At 42.3% G+C, this 14,244-nt stretch overlaps 1 protein-coding gene across 24 annotated transcripts in view; it reads right to left on the reverse strand.

The window, feature by feature from the left end:
- The window catches only part of AAK1 (AP2 associated kinase 1), a 177,367-nt gene that overhangs the window by 93,440 nt on the left and 69,683 nt on the right, over positions 1 to 14,244 (reverse strand). For all 24 annotated transcript variants that reach the window (XR_011646125.1, XR_011646124.1, XM_012518216.3 and 21 more), the window contains exon 3: positions 3,586 to 3,704. Coding sequence is in view for 22 of the 24 variants with exons in the window: in XM_012518216.3 (XP_012373670.2) it covers positions 3,586 to 3,704 (119 nt within the window). In the remaining 2 variants the exon portion in view is untranslated. The remainder of the gene's footprint in view (positions 1 to 3,585; positions 3,705 to 14,244) is intronic.

Below are 14,244 nucleotides of genomic sequence, written 5' to 3' on the forward strand. Positions count from 1 at the left end.
AGAAATTGTATCATTGAGGTGGAGAAAGTGTGGCCATGAGAGTTGCTGAGGGCGGGGAGAGGGAAGAAGAGGTGTGATATGGGGCATTTTCAGGGCTTGGAGTTGTCCTGGAATGATATTGCAGGGACAGATGCAGGACATCCATAACCCACTGGATGAACTGGGGGAGAGTGTGAACTACAATGTGAACTATGGTCCATGTGGTATGGCAGTGCTCCAGGGTGTACTCACCAAATGCAATAAATGTGCCTCACTGACGAAAGGGGATGTTAATATGGGGGAAGGGGCATGAAACACATGGAAATAGACTTTGGTGAGGGAAGTAACTTATGCTTATGGCCTGGTAAGCTCCTTCCCCTAATAAATACTCTTTATAAAAACCAACCAATTTCTGGTATTTTGCATCAGCACCCCTTTGGCTGACTAATACAGGGGGTGAGAATAATTCAAGTATGGGGAGGAGTACACAGGGGATGCAAGAACCCTAGACCTCTACTTTGTATTATAGCCAATGATCGAATTGGGGAAAATCAAGAACTAGCAACATTAGTGTCATTTAGAACACATCAAAAGAATTATTTAAAAATGGTTGCCTCTGGACCTTGAACCGACAGGAGGACCCCCTCAGGGAATTGTTTGATGTTTTTGTAACAAGCTTAGTTCACCTGTTTGAGTATTTAAGCTTTGATAAAGATTTAAGCTAAATTAGAAAACAAAACAAAACAAAAAACCCCCACAACTCTCACAGCTAATACATGGCTGAGCCAGAATGTGAATCCATGTAACTTAACTCCTAATCAGGTCCATTAATTTGTGTGCTCCTAGGGGGCAATATCTTCTTAGCCCCTCTACTATAACACCTGCCTAGCAGAAAATGTTTCTACATGAGTGGGAGAAAGTTAAAGAATGGATTTTACTTTTGTACATGAGAAAAGAAATGAGAAAGGGCATTCCAGGCAGAGGGAATAACAGAAGACAGGATAAGAAACCGAGTATGTGAGAAGGGCTCTAGGATGGGCAAGGCCGGAAGAGGAGGGAGTACTCAGAAGTAACCGGACAACCTACTGGGTGTGTGAAGGGAGGTAACAGCCAGAAAGGCATACAGTTTGGGGGCTGTAGGATAGAGGAATGGAAGGACACTAGTACCTTGGAGATGGATCTGTGTGGCTTTGAACGTATGTATATAAGCCTTGGAAGGATGGGGGTGGTGTGTGGGGGGTGGAATTTGTTTGTTTTGCAGAAATGACAGCAATACTTAAACTTTTCTCAAAAGATCCTTCCCAAATAGGTTTAGCTTTCTGGAATCCAAAGTGTACCAGACTCTCTCAAACCCTGAGCTCTTGTTTCGACCCTGCAAGGGGCGGGAAGGGGCAAGAAAAGCCTGGTGGAGTTCCTACAAGGCCACCTCCACCCATTTTTAAAATCTTTTTGTTCTTCATAAAAAGCAATAAAATTCAGGGTACAAAGGAATCACTTCTAGGTAAATACACGCATCTACTACTACCATTATCCATACATTCATTTCATCCACAAATTATTGGGCTGTGTACTGACATATAAAGCAGTGTACTGACATATAAAGATGAATAAAGTCTCTAATTTTAAATAACTTACTTAAATGATTTTAAATAACTTACTTTCTTACGGCAAAACTACTTACAACATAACAAGGTAAGCACTATAATTGGTATTATGTATAATGTCAAACAGAGGTAAGAGACTAACAATTTTCAAGATATCATATTATTTCATCCATAAATATGTCAGCATGTACCTCTAAGAGACAGGGACTGTATCTTTAAACATAATCACAATATGACTCAAACGGAATCTTTTTTTTTTTTTTTTTGAGGTACCGGGGCTGGGGATTAAACTAGGACCTTGTATGTGGAAAGTGGCACTCAACCACTGAGCCACGTCGGCTCCCCTAGTTGGTTTTTTCATTTGTTGGTTTTTTTTGTTTTTAGCAGGCACCAAGGACTGAACCTGGAACCTCTTATGAGGGAAGCAGCACTTAACTGCTTGAGCCACATCTCTTCCCTCAAACTGAATTTTGAAGAATGAGTAGTTTTCTAAATCATATAAAAATAATAATCTTAAGGTATTCAGTCCACTGAGTTCTGATAATTGTATACTTCATGTAACCACTACCTAAAAGAAGATAAAGAACAATTCCTACAACTGTAAGCAGAGGAATTGCATCCATCATCCATGTGGAATCTAAGCTCCCTCTTGATCTAGAGGTAGAGGGGACATTGCCATTCCAGGGTCCACAGAATGGAGGAATAAAATATGGACTAGAGTGGACTGACTGATATTCTACTATAAAACTATTATGACAAGCAATAGAAGAAATTTCAGCATCGAGGTGGAGAAAGTGGCCATAGTAGTTGCTGAGGGCAGGGAGAAGATAGAAGAGATGTGATGTGGGGGCATTTTTGGGATTTTGAGTTGCCTTAATGATATTGCAGGGTCAGGTGCTGGACTTTATATATCCTGCCATAACCCACTGAATGTACTGGGGGAGAGTGCGGACTACAGGGTAAACTATTATCTGTGTAGTGCAGCAGTGCCCCAAAATGTGTTCACTGAGTGCGATGAGGGTGCCGTAGTGATGAGGGAGTTGTTGGTGTGGGAGGAGTGGGGTGGGGGGTGGGGCATATACAGGAACCTCTTATATTTTTTAGTGCAATATTTTTTTTGTGATGTATATATCTTCAAAAAAATACAATTTACAAAAATGATGTGGTGGGGAGTGGGGAGTGGGTTATATGGGAATCTCTTATGTTTTTTGTTTTTTTAATGTTTTTTTAATGTAACATTCCTTGTGATCTATTAATTTAAAAAATATATTTTTTAATTATAAAAAAAAAGTCCATTATCAAGGAAAAAAAAAAGAACAATTCCATCCCTCAGAGAGCTCCCAACTGGCCCTTTCTGGCTTGTTTCCCACATCCTGTTAACCACTTTCTGATTCCTACCACCATAGATCACTTTTGCCTTATCTTCGGCTCTCAATAAATGTTATCATAAGTATGTACAAGCAATTTCTAGGCTAAAAGAAAGGAAAAGCATTCCAGGTAGAAAGGGTTCCATGTATGAAATATTAAGTTATAGAAGGATACATTCATGAAATGCTGCAGTGTTCAGGGGGGTCGAATGGGATACGTCCCTGATGGAAAACATAACTAGAAGAGGCTTGTACAGCAAGTTGGGGTTTCGGGACTAGTCTTCACAGACCATTTCTGGGAACCATGTTGGCAAATAAACTTTTCCCAAGGCCAAAACTACTTCTCTGATCTAAAGATTGGTCAGTTTTCTCAATATGCTCCTTTCTCCTCAGCCCTCCAGTGGGAGGGGCCAAGGCAGGAGCAGCTTCCTCTACCCCACTCCTCCCTTCATGTCCACAGACTTGTGCCACCTCAGAACAAGCACTCTGGATAGGACAAGGCACAAGGGAGTAAGCTCAGGTGAGTTCGGTTTTCTTATGAGAAAATGTTCCAAATGAGAGGCACAGTCCAGGTCAGCCCACAGCTCTCCTTCCATTTTAAATAAGCAGGCCCCAGTCTGTAGAAGCAGCCTTACCATTATCTGGATTTCTCTCTTGCATACTTGGAGATCATGCTCATTGTTGACAAACATGCGTTTCAAGGCACACTTCATTCCATTGCTTGTCCTCACCAGAAACACAATAGCAAATCCACCTATGGAAAAAAGCACACATACAAAAGCTCTTTTTGAGTCATGTTCAAAAAGTCCATCAGATGACTCTGGTGGCTGCAGGTTGCTGCTGTCATTGACAATGGTACAAATGTCACCATCAGCCAGCCTTTGGGCTGGCCTGGCCTAGAAGGTGATCTCAGGAAACTATTCCTAAACACATGTCTCAGGAATACAGGAAGAATAATAATTATCTTCCAAAGAACTTACAGATAAGTAAACAAATGAAGAGGAAAAAAAGAACCAACTACATTCTAACCCCTGCCCTAGGGACTCTGTCTCTTGTTTAATTCTTACCACAATCCTATGAAACTGGGTGTTACTTTTCCCTTTAAAACAACAATTCCTAGATGAAGAAAACAGAGACTCAAAGAGATGTGTTTCAAATCAAGGCCCTTTAAAAAAGCAAGCAAACAAAAAGAATGCTTAAGCCCAGCATTCTTTCCCTTGTATCAGAGTGGCTAGAAAATTATTTCAGTAATTTAAAAATAATAATACTAGTTATCAATGAATTTTAAGAAACTCCCTGTCTCCCTTCCTTTACCTCCCTCCTCATCCCACCTTCCCACTCAAAATCCAATAGGAGAACTGGAGGATTTCTCCTGCCTCCCCTAACTTGCAGGCTATTGAGAAGATAGAAGATCTAGGTATGAAAGAACCACTTTTCACAGCAGACTCTAGCCAAGTATGACTTGATTATTGGGTAGACTTTTAACATCAGCACTAACCTTTCCCTAAAAAACAGTTCACAGTTCATTAACAGAATTTTATGTAATTCAAACAGGAATTCCCAAATACCCTGAGTTTGTTAGACTTCAGCATTTTATAAAATTTTAGAACTCTTAACCACAACCTCACTTACGAAGCATTACATGCAGTATTCAGTGCCCCTGTTAAGAGGAGTTAGATAGATAAAGGGATGTGGCAAAGTTGTCAAAGTTGAAGGCTTTTGGGTGAGCAGCAGTTATACTGGGCACTTACTCAATCTGCCTACCTTGGATACCTTCATAATTTAGGTTGAACTACCTTGTCCATTAACCCTGTGCAGCAAAAAAAGAAAATCATCACTGATTGCATGCAGGTGAGCACAGAGGGAATTCAACAGTACAGGAACTTGTGCTGTGGTTCTGACACAGTAATAGAGCAAGCAGCCAAATGCAAAAATGACATAGAGACTCAAGCCTCTGAGAGAAGTTTCAGATCCTTTGTAATTTTCATTCTCCTGAGGTCTAGCAGGTACTTCAATGCCTGTCTAATGACGTCCATGGCATTTCTCATTGTATCTTTAAAATAATTATTCTTTTTCAGGTTGGCTTGAGTAGGTTTCTGTTCTTTACAACCAAAAAGAGTCTTAATCATGAAGCATTTTTTCACATTTTGATAAAACAGATACATGTCTTTTTTAAAAATTATATTTATTTCAATGGGCTCAAAAGTTTCAAATATGCACTGTGATAACGATTTACCAGAGAATGTATATTTATATATTCCCTGTCACTATGTTCTTCTTCAGAATTCAGATAAACACTCAAATTTACCATACAATCTTTAATTTCAACTATCATCTCTCTTTTTATATTTTCTTAGAATTCTTTAAAGTCCACCTACATTGCTCAATTGTCTATTTTAATTCTACAATTTTGAGAATTTACTTTTTTAAAAGCTAGCATTGTATATTTCATTTATCAAAATTAAAGGTCATATACCAAAAAAGTATTTCTCTCAATTTTAAGATGCATATTTTTCACATTTTATTTTTTAAGATATCAGAATTTGTCTTACAATAAATATGTACATTCAATGCAGTAGTACTTATCTTCTGTTCTTTTTTTTTTCTTCCAAAAAGTTATTAAGGGAAGCAGACTTGGCCCAATGGATAGGGTGACTGCCTACCACATGGGAGGTCCGAGGTTCAAACCTTGGAATTCCTTGACCCATGTGGAGCTGTCCCATGCGCAGTGCTGATGAGCGCAAGAAGTGCCATGCCACGCAGGGGTGTCCCCCGTGTAGGGGAGCCCCACGCGCAAGAAGCGGGCCCCACAAGGAGAGCCGCCCAGTGCAAAAGGAAGTGCAGCCTGCCCAAGAATGGCACCGCACATGCAAAGAGCTGACACAACAAGATGACACAACAAAACGAAACACAGATTCCCAGTGCTGCTGACAAGCTGTCATAGAAGAACACACAGAGAATGGACACAGAGAGCAGACAATTGCGGGGGCGGGGGGAGGGAAGAGAAATAAATAAATAATAAATCTTAAAAAAAAAAAGGTTAAAAAGTCCACAAGAGTCTTATACTCAATTAGAACTGGTAAAAATAGTAGTATAAATCATAAAGTCATATATATATTTTTTTCATGATTGCTTTGTAAATATTACAAGCGGGAATTCATTTTATACATATTAAGAAAATTCATAGAACCACAGAATTTGTACCAGGAGCGCTCCCAGAAAGCATTTAAGCCTAAGCATTTTGCATACGAGTAGAAGAACTGAGTGTGGCTTGAAGAGGTCCCATAGCTAGTTATGGGCAGAAGCTGGGAGATTATCACTCTCTGGACTGCCCAAAAAAATGTTCTTTCCATTTCACATCTCTTAGAGAAAAACTGTCATCTGACAGTGCTGCAGAACAAAAGTTGGGAATGGCTCCTTCCTACAGGTCCGTGACACATAGCACCACTAAATTGGGTTGACTCAATAAGGCATTCCTTTCAGAAGGAGGTTGGTGGTGCTGCAATTTGAGATAATTGCCACCAGATGGGAGCAGAGACATTTTCTTTGCCAGATAGCAAGCTCCTTCTACCCAGGACTGAAGAAGTGGGTCAGACACCTACCATACAACTCAGCAAACGCAGCTGGTTGAAAGAACCAGCCCGGATTTCAAAGCCTATAAAGCAAGGAGCCACTAAGCCTCACAGACAAGGAACAATGCTATTTAGCATCTGTGTCTATAGGAGGGCTTGTCTGCAGGTTGAGAAACATCTAAATCAGAAATTCTTGACCATGAGATCAAAATCCAAGCCTGTTCGGATTTGTCAGTCTAAAGATGTCGGCCACTATCACTGTGTAGTTTACCAAATGGAGATGAAAATGACTAGGTTCAACGGCAGAGGGGAGATAGCACCACTCAAGAAAAATATCTAGCACATATCCATGTTCACCACACCAATCAGGGGAAACGGCAGATTCCCAGCCACAGCTAAGCAAGGTTCAGGCTACTACAGAAGAAGCTACCTCACTGCCAAGAGATGCTTATACCAGACTGAGTTCCGGCCCAAGATCGTGAGTAAATGGAAAAACCTAAAGCTGAGCTGGGGATGGTTTGGACAGGGGCAGAAAAAAAAAAAAAAAAAAAAAAATCCAATGTTCAGTAGAGCCTGTGCCAGTTGCTCTGCCTACTGGCATTTTTTGAAATGCCAAGATAATCTATCCGTGAGTTTACTAAATCACAAAAGGAAAAGAGACCTTATCTATTGCGTGAGATAATCAAGTGAAATAAGGAAGATAATTTTTACACAGACATACTTTGCCTATTAAATATGTAGGAATATTATTTTACTTCCAGAAAGAAACATGCCATCTTCCATTCTCCCTAAAATATATAGTGCTCCAAGTCTAATTTTCTGTCTTTATTTTTGATGGAGATGTGGATGGGTGCTTACCACTAACCATGAATTTAGTGACTTGGTCTGCTTGGTTCCCCTCTGTATCCTCATAGACGTGGAGCAGTGCCTAACACATAATGGGCACTCAATAATTGTAAATTAATTTTCTTCTTAACATTACTACAGAGAACAGAAAAGGCTATAGAGAGGGGTGGAGACTGTGCAAACCAAAGTCTATGCACCATATAAATGGGCACCTTCTACACAACTCCAGGAAACTGTTATGTGAGAATGAAGGATCCAGTTTTGTCAGATCTGCTAATTTTTGAAGAGAAGTTGGAAACCCAAAATTTCATGTGAAATCTCCAGGCTTTAATACTGGCAACAAGTCACATATTAAATTAATGTTGGTCAGGCCAACACTTAAGAGACTAAAGAAAACACAATGAAAAACTTTAGAGAGTCTCTGAACCTCAAGTTTTCTACCTCTGATTCAGTCTACCCCTTCATTTTACTAATGGCCGGGAGGGGAAGTGACATAGCTGATGTTACACAAAGTTAAAAGATGACTTGCAAACAAGTTCAAAGAATATATATTCTAGCTCATATACAGGTTATCACCATTTATGCCTTTCATCCCTGAAGAGTCTATGGAATATTCTCCCCATCCAACATTTGTATACTACCTTAGGCTTTTTAAAGGCATTTCAAAATAAATTACTTCATTTACATGCTCACAGTAACTGATGTGGTGGGTGAGCTACCTATTGTCCCCAGTTTCTCAGTAAGAGATGTAGCGAGATTAAGTTCCTTTCTCAAGAACACACAGAACTAACTAGTTAGTGGTAGATTAGATCTCTCAATTTTTTTTTTAACTTTTCAGATCAACTTTACATACAATACAATGTATCCGTTTTAAGTGTACAGTGTAATGAGCTTTCACAACTGTATACACTCTTGTAACCTCTTTGGAGATGCTCTCCCTCCCCCTGCAAGCCCCTCTGTAACTCTGACCTGCTTTCCCTCACTATAGGTTAGTTGTGTTTGCTCTAGAGTAAGAGGAATCACACAGTATGCTCTCTTTTGTGTCTGCCTACTTTCATTCAATATAGTATTTCTGAGATTCATCCTCATAACATGGATCAGTGGTTTGTTTGTTTCTTTTTATTGCTGAGTACTATCCATTGTATGGATATTCCACCATTAGTTTATCCACTAACTGGATAAATTAGTTGTCCCACCTGCAGAAGGGTATTTCCAGCTTTTGGCTATGATGAATAAAACTGCTATAAACTTTCACGTAAAAGTCGTTTTTGGGGGGGCATAGGTATTTGCTTCTCTTAGGTAAATGTATAGTTATCTTTATAAGAAACTGCCAAATAGTTCTCCACAGTGGTTGTTGCATTTTACAGACCTTCTAGTCACAAACGAGAGTTCTGATGGTTCCACGTCATCACCCACACTATTATCAGTCTTTTTCATTTTAGCCACTCTAGTGAGTGTGCAGTGAGTGATACCTCATAAAGGTTTCAATTTGCATTTCCCTATAGATCCTTTATCATCTAAACTGCTAGGATTAGCTGTTTCTCACCACTTTCCTGATAAAAGGCTTGCTTTAGTAAGCACAGGATCATGAACCTACCAATGAAAGTACTCAGATAACTTGGACGTCTCTCAGATAAGCAAAAATGACACAAGTGCCAGAATAAGAGTCTGTAATAACACAGAGGGATGATTATATACTCTCTAAAATCTCTGACTCTAACCTCAACAAGAGATCATGGTCTTCAACATCATTATTGGGACTGAATTTTTTTAAAGACAGATAAATAAAACCTCCTCAGGAGGCTGATCACATCAGCAGTGGGGCTTTTCAACAAGTAAGTGGTACCTCTCCTGACTCTGTACCCAACACTGAGTCAGGCTCCAGGGTACCGGGTCGCCAGGGGCTGTTCTGCAGGAATCCGAGCACCATTCACTTCCACTTTGCAAGGAAAAGTGAGGGAAGGGGAAGGTTGGGGAAGAGAAGAAAAACACCAGACTAATGATCTGAGTACTGCTGTGCACAGAGATGGGGAACAGCTGGGCAGACAATGGGAATGATTAGACCCAGGAAGACAACGCAAGCCCATGGTGCTGAAACAGGATTTTGGGATTTGCTGCCAAAGAGGCTTTGGTGGATATTTTAAAATCAGGGCTTCTGGGCACCAAAATGGGCTGCCTGCATATTTCCTGCAGGTAAAGGGAAAACTCATTCCTAGCATGAGCCCCACGACACCTCGAGGACTAGCTTCTACTTAAGACTGAAAGACCACCCAAGCCAAAGGAGCCAGGTGGCCAAAAAGAAACCTCATCCAGACCCATTTCCTGCTCCTTGCCTTCCACATCCTGCCCAGTTCAACAAACTCTCTGGCTCTCTTTTAAAATAAAGCTTAACCTAATGAATGCTGCTTACGTACTATAGTTTCTCTTTGAATTGCCTGATGAAAGAAAGCAAGCATAAAATAAAAGAGATCCTAGTTAAAGTGAACTTTATCATGGAGATGTAAAAGAAAGGACAAAACTGGGCAAGTCATTGGATCTCTTTGGCCTCCATTACCTCATCTGCAGAAGTTATGACTAGATTACTGATTTTTAAACAGGGTCCCTCCGAGCCCTAGGATTACAGGAGGTACTTCAATGGCCATGTAAGGAAAAACATGACTCCACTAAGGGGAGGGCTCTGCACACAGTTTCCTTCTCAGCTTCAAAGAAAGCAGTTCCACTTTTATCTGCTCTGTTACTTCTGAAAAAAGACGTTGGGGGGCAGGCGGGAGAGCAACTCTGTTTTAAAAACAGTACCACAAGAATATTCTGTAAGTCTCTGTAACCATATTTTATAAAGAATAAAGGACTACACCAGTGTAAGGTATGGAGAGAGTCTTGCAGAGTCCTCACCTCCATGCTGACCGCAGGGAGAAAGGTGCAAGGGCAGCTTCTAGAAGAAGGAACTGTACCAGTTCCTCCACTTGACATTGAGAAAAGGAAGCCCCTACTTTCCAGTGTCCAAAATCCTGCCCCCAAAAAACCCTTTGCATTTGTATGAGACCTTACTAGTCATAAAGTTCTAGATCTGGAATACCTTCTTGAGATCAAAGGCACAAACCCAATAGGGGCCAGAGAGATAAGATATAAAAATCCAAGTGTAACAAGATGTATAGAGGGAGCCCAAGGGCCCAGACTCACTGTCAGGGAGACCACAGGGAGCGGTGGGAACAGTGGCACACCAGAAAGTGTGCACACTATCTCAAGGGGCAGGCACGCCTCAGCTCCAGCCAATTGTTGCCCTGGAGGAATGTGGGCCACGAGTTGCCAAGTCTTTTGATTTCCAAGAGAAGCAGGATTTTTAGGTGCAATCTTCTGATTTTTATTTATTTTTAAATCTATTTCTTATTTTATTTATTTCTCTCCCCTTCCCCCCGTTGTCTGCTCTCTGTGTCCATTTGCTGTGTGTTCTTCTGCATCTGCTTGCATTACCCGGTGGCACTGGGAAACCGTGTTTCTTTTTTGTTGTGTCAAGTTGCTGTATCACCACCCAGGAGTGGCGCAGCCCATCCAGGAGTGGCACCACACACACGGACAGGCTGCACTTTTTTCACGTGGGGCAGCTCTCCTTGTGGGTGTATTCCTTGCACGTGGGGCACCCCTATGCAGGGACATCCCTGCATGGCACGGCACTCCTTGTGCATGGCAGCACTGAGCGTGGGCCAGCTCACCACATGGGTCAGGAGGCCCTGGGGATCGAACCCCAGGCCCTCCATATGGTAGACGGACGCTCTATCAATTGAGCCATGTCTGCTTCCCCTGATTTTTAAATCTAGTCAAGAAGCTTTAAAAAATCTTTTAAACCCTGTGCACATTAAGGAAACCAAATTTCCAGGCTAGGACTGGACTAGAGAGCCCTACCTTAATCTTTACAAGAGTCTTGTGAAATAAGCAGGGCATGTATTACTATCTCTACTTGATGGGCTAGAAACCAAGGCCTGGAAAAAGCATAAGTGGCCTCCCTGGTGCTGCCATTCGGTGGCAGGGTCAGAGCTAGAATCCAGGAGTGCCAATTCCCAGTCCTTACCTTGACCCACTCCCATGCTGCCATCGCCTCCCTTCAGCAGCAAGATCATGCAGGAGCACCTCCATTACCAGGGGAGGGATAAGAGAAAAGACACAGGACGAGGCAAGTGGGGCTGACCTAAGCTTCGCCTCTAGACAGCTTATCTGATGGGTGACAGTCCCCTGCACGGTGAGAGCTCAGCACAATCAAGCAGTGCTGTGGCCTGTGAGCTCTGATACTGAGTGATGACCAACAGGCTGACAAACACTCATCTATGATTTCTTCACATTGAAGACAACTCCACCAAAAGTTTCAGAGCAACAAAAATTTTCAAAACTCTAGAACAGATGGCGAGGAGCAGAGCAAAGATTTTACAGGAGAAAAGGTCACTCTGCAGCATTTGTCAACACTGATTTTGGTGGGGGAGAGGGTTAGGGTTTGTTTTTCAACGTCAATCTCTCCTCACTTGCCTCAAATTAAAAATTACCATGTGCCAGCTCCTTCTGGGGAACATGTCAAAGCAGTCCTTTCCCCAAGCAGAAAGAACACCCAGATGGGGATGACTTGAGATATTCAGTTTCCTCTCTCCCCATTTGGGAGCTGTGGGCACAAAGATGGTGACTAGCAAACTCTGGCAGTGGTACAGAAACATGAAAGGAACTCAGTCAGGGCCATAGCCCAGGTTGAATGGAGCAGCTGGCCACTGGCTCTTCATCTCCACAACTGTGGTGGTTAGGGAGCAATCTCCAGCTCAGAGGGTTTAGAGCTTTGGCAAAGGTCTTTGAAAAAAAAAAAAAGAAATGAAGAAAAGATACTTCCAGGGAAGGCACCTGCCTGCCTGGAGCTAAAAGGAACTGTTTAAGACTTACATTGGTTCAAATACACCGAAGCTTGTGAATTACTACACAGAGACCCAGAGTGCCTTGGGCCTGGCCTGTCAACAATTAAAGCAGATCAAAAGAGAACGTGGTTTTTGCAATCTATGCATCTTTAAAAAAAAAGAAAAGAAAAGCCAACTAAAAAAAAATAAATAAATAAATAAAAGAGAAAACTTGAGGAGCGGATGTGGCTCAAGTGGTTGAGCACCCACCTCCCACAATGGAGGTCCAGTGTTTGGTTCTCAGTCCCTCCCGAAAAACAAAAACAAACAACGAGCAAAACAAATGAAAAAGCCAACCCAGGAAGCCAATGTGGCTCAATGATTGAGCGAGGTCCCAGATCCCTGGTACCTCAAAAAAAAAAAAAGAGAACTTTTACCATAGCCGCACGCCCCTACCTTCACTGAACTGTTACCATGTGATTGGCTATCTGGCAAACGTAGAAAGAAAAAGTGAGAGACATCAGTAGGGCCATATTCCTTGTTCATTTGAAATACATATAACAGTTTCCCTAGGGAAATATCTTCTGCTCCAAATTTCATCTTCTTCCAGTGTTCTTCATCCCAGCAACAGGTACCATCACCTACCGACCAGCTGCACAAAACAGAAGCCTAGGAGTCTTCCGAGACACCTCCTTCCCTCCCACCCCCATAGGATCAACATGCCATCCACTTCCCTCACCCCGCTCAGCCACCACGCTCGGCAAAGCCTCTGCAGCCCCCAGCCTGGGCTACCACCACAGCCTCTTAAACGGTCCCCTCTTATCCCACTGCCATCAGTTCTCCATACTGCAGGTAGGGTGATCTTTTAAAAACAGTGATTGATTATCATTTGCCTGCTGGAAATCCCTCAGAGGCTTCTCACCCCTCTTAGAATTAAATTCCAAATCCTGACCATGGCCTATGCAGCCCTGAGTGTTACAATCTCCCTCCAGCCTCCTCTCCACACTTCTTGCTCCCTCAAAGTTGCTTACGTGCCAACCTACGGAGAAATTCGTGCATGCTACCCCCGTGTCCAGAACCCTCCTTCACCCCATTCTTGGCTTGGCCAGCTCCTACTCACCATCCTTCAGGTTTCAGGACAAATACGACTTCCTTGGGGAGTTCCCAGCCCGCAGCCCCAGCCCCTCTTCTGACTGGGTCATGTCCCTTATTAGACCTTCTACTCTTCCTTCATGACATCACAAGTAAAATTAATTACTTGCATGTATAATTCCTGGTTCAGTGCCCTTTTCCTCTGTATACTACAAACTGCAAAAGGCAGGGATGATGTCTAACTCACGGCGGCGTCGCTGTCATCTAGCACTGTGCCTGCTACCTCACAGGTACTCAAGCGTTTACACATTCGTTTGTTATACTATGGATTTGCCTAGTACTATGAAGATATAAAAAATTAATATAAAACCAATGAAAAACACACTACAGAGTCCCAGCCTTTCAAGTCAGACTCTAGTTTGGGATAGAAGATGCAGTATTAGGAGAAGCAACAAGGTAGTCTACCCCTATAGAGAAAAACCCTGCTCTGCTCAGCCTGGCACAGAGGAGAGCAGCTTGAGATCATAGCCAAAAGAATTCTTTGTCCCGGGGCAACATGCTCAAGGTGTAAAGCTTATGGGGAGCTTCACAGAAATCTCTGTGCTGTCATCATGGCAACTGCTTCTTCTTCACAGGATCCCGTCTTTAAAAATAACCTTTGGGCTGGAAATGAAAACCCTCTTCAGTTGAAAAGGGGTGAAAAAAATCAAATGCCATGCCCAATCCTAACTCACCCCCACACAAAGGAGTGGAGAGCCTCTCAGGCATGAATTCTGTTCCCAGCCCTAAGCCACAAGGACCACTAGCTTCTCCTAAGTGGTGTACAAATAGAGCATCAGACGGGGAGCAGCAGCAGTGCCAGGAATCGTCTGTCCCCCATACCACACATACCCAAGCCTTGGCTCTAATCATTTCACCA

The sequence above is a fragment of the Dasypus novemcinctus genome, chromosome 17, assembly GCF_030445035.2.
Source record: "Dasypus novemcinctus isolate mDasNov1 chromosome 17, mDasNov1.1.hap2, whole genome shotgun sequence".
Taxonomy (NCBI): domain Eukaryota; kingdom Metazoa; phylum Chordata; class Mammalia; order Cingulata; family Dasypodidae; genus Dasypus; species Dasypus novemcinctus.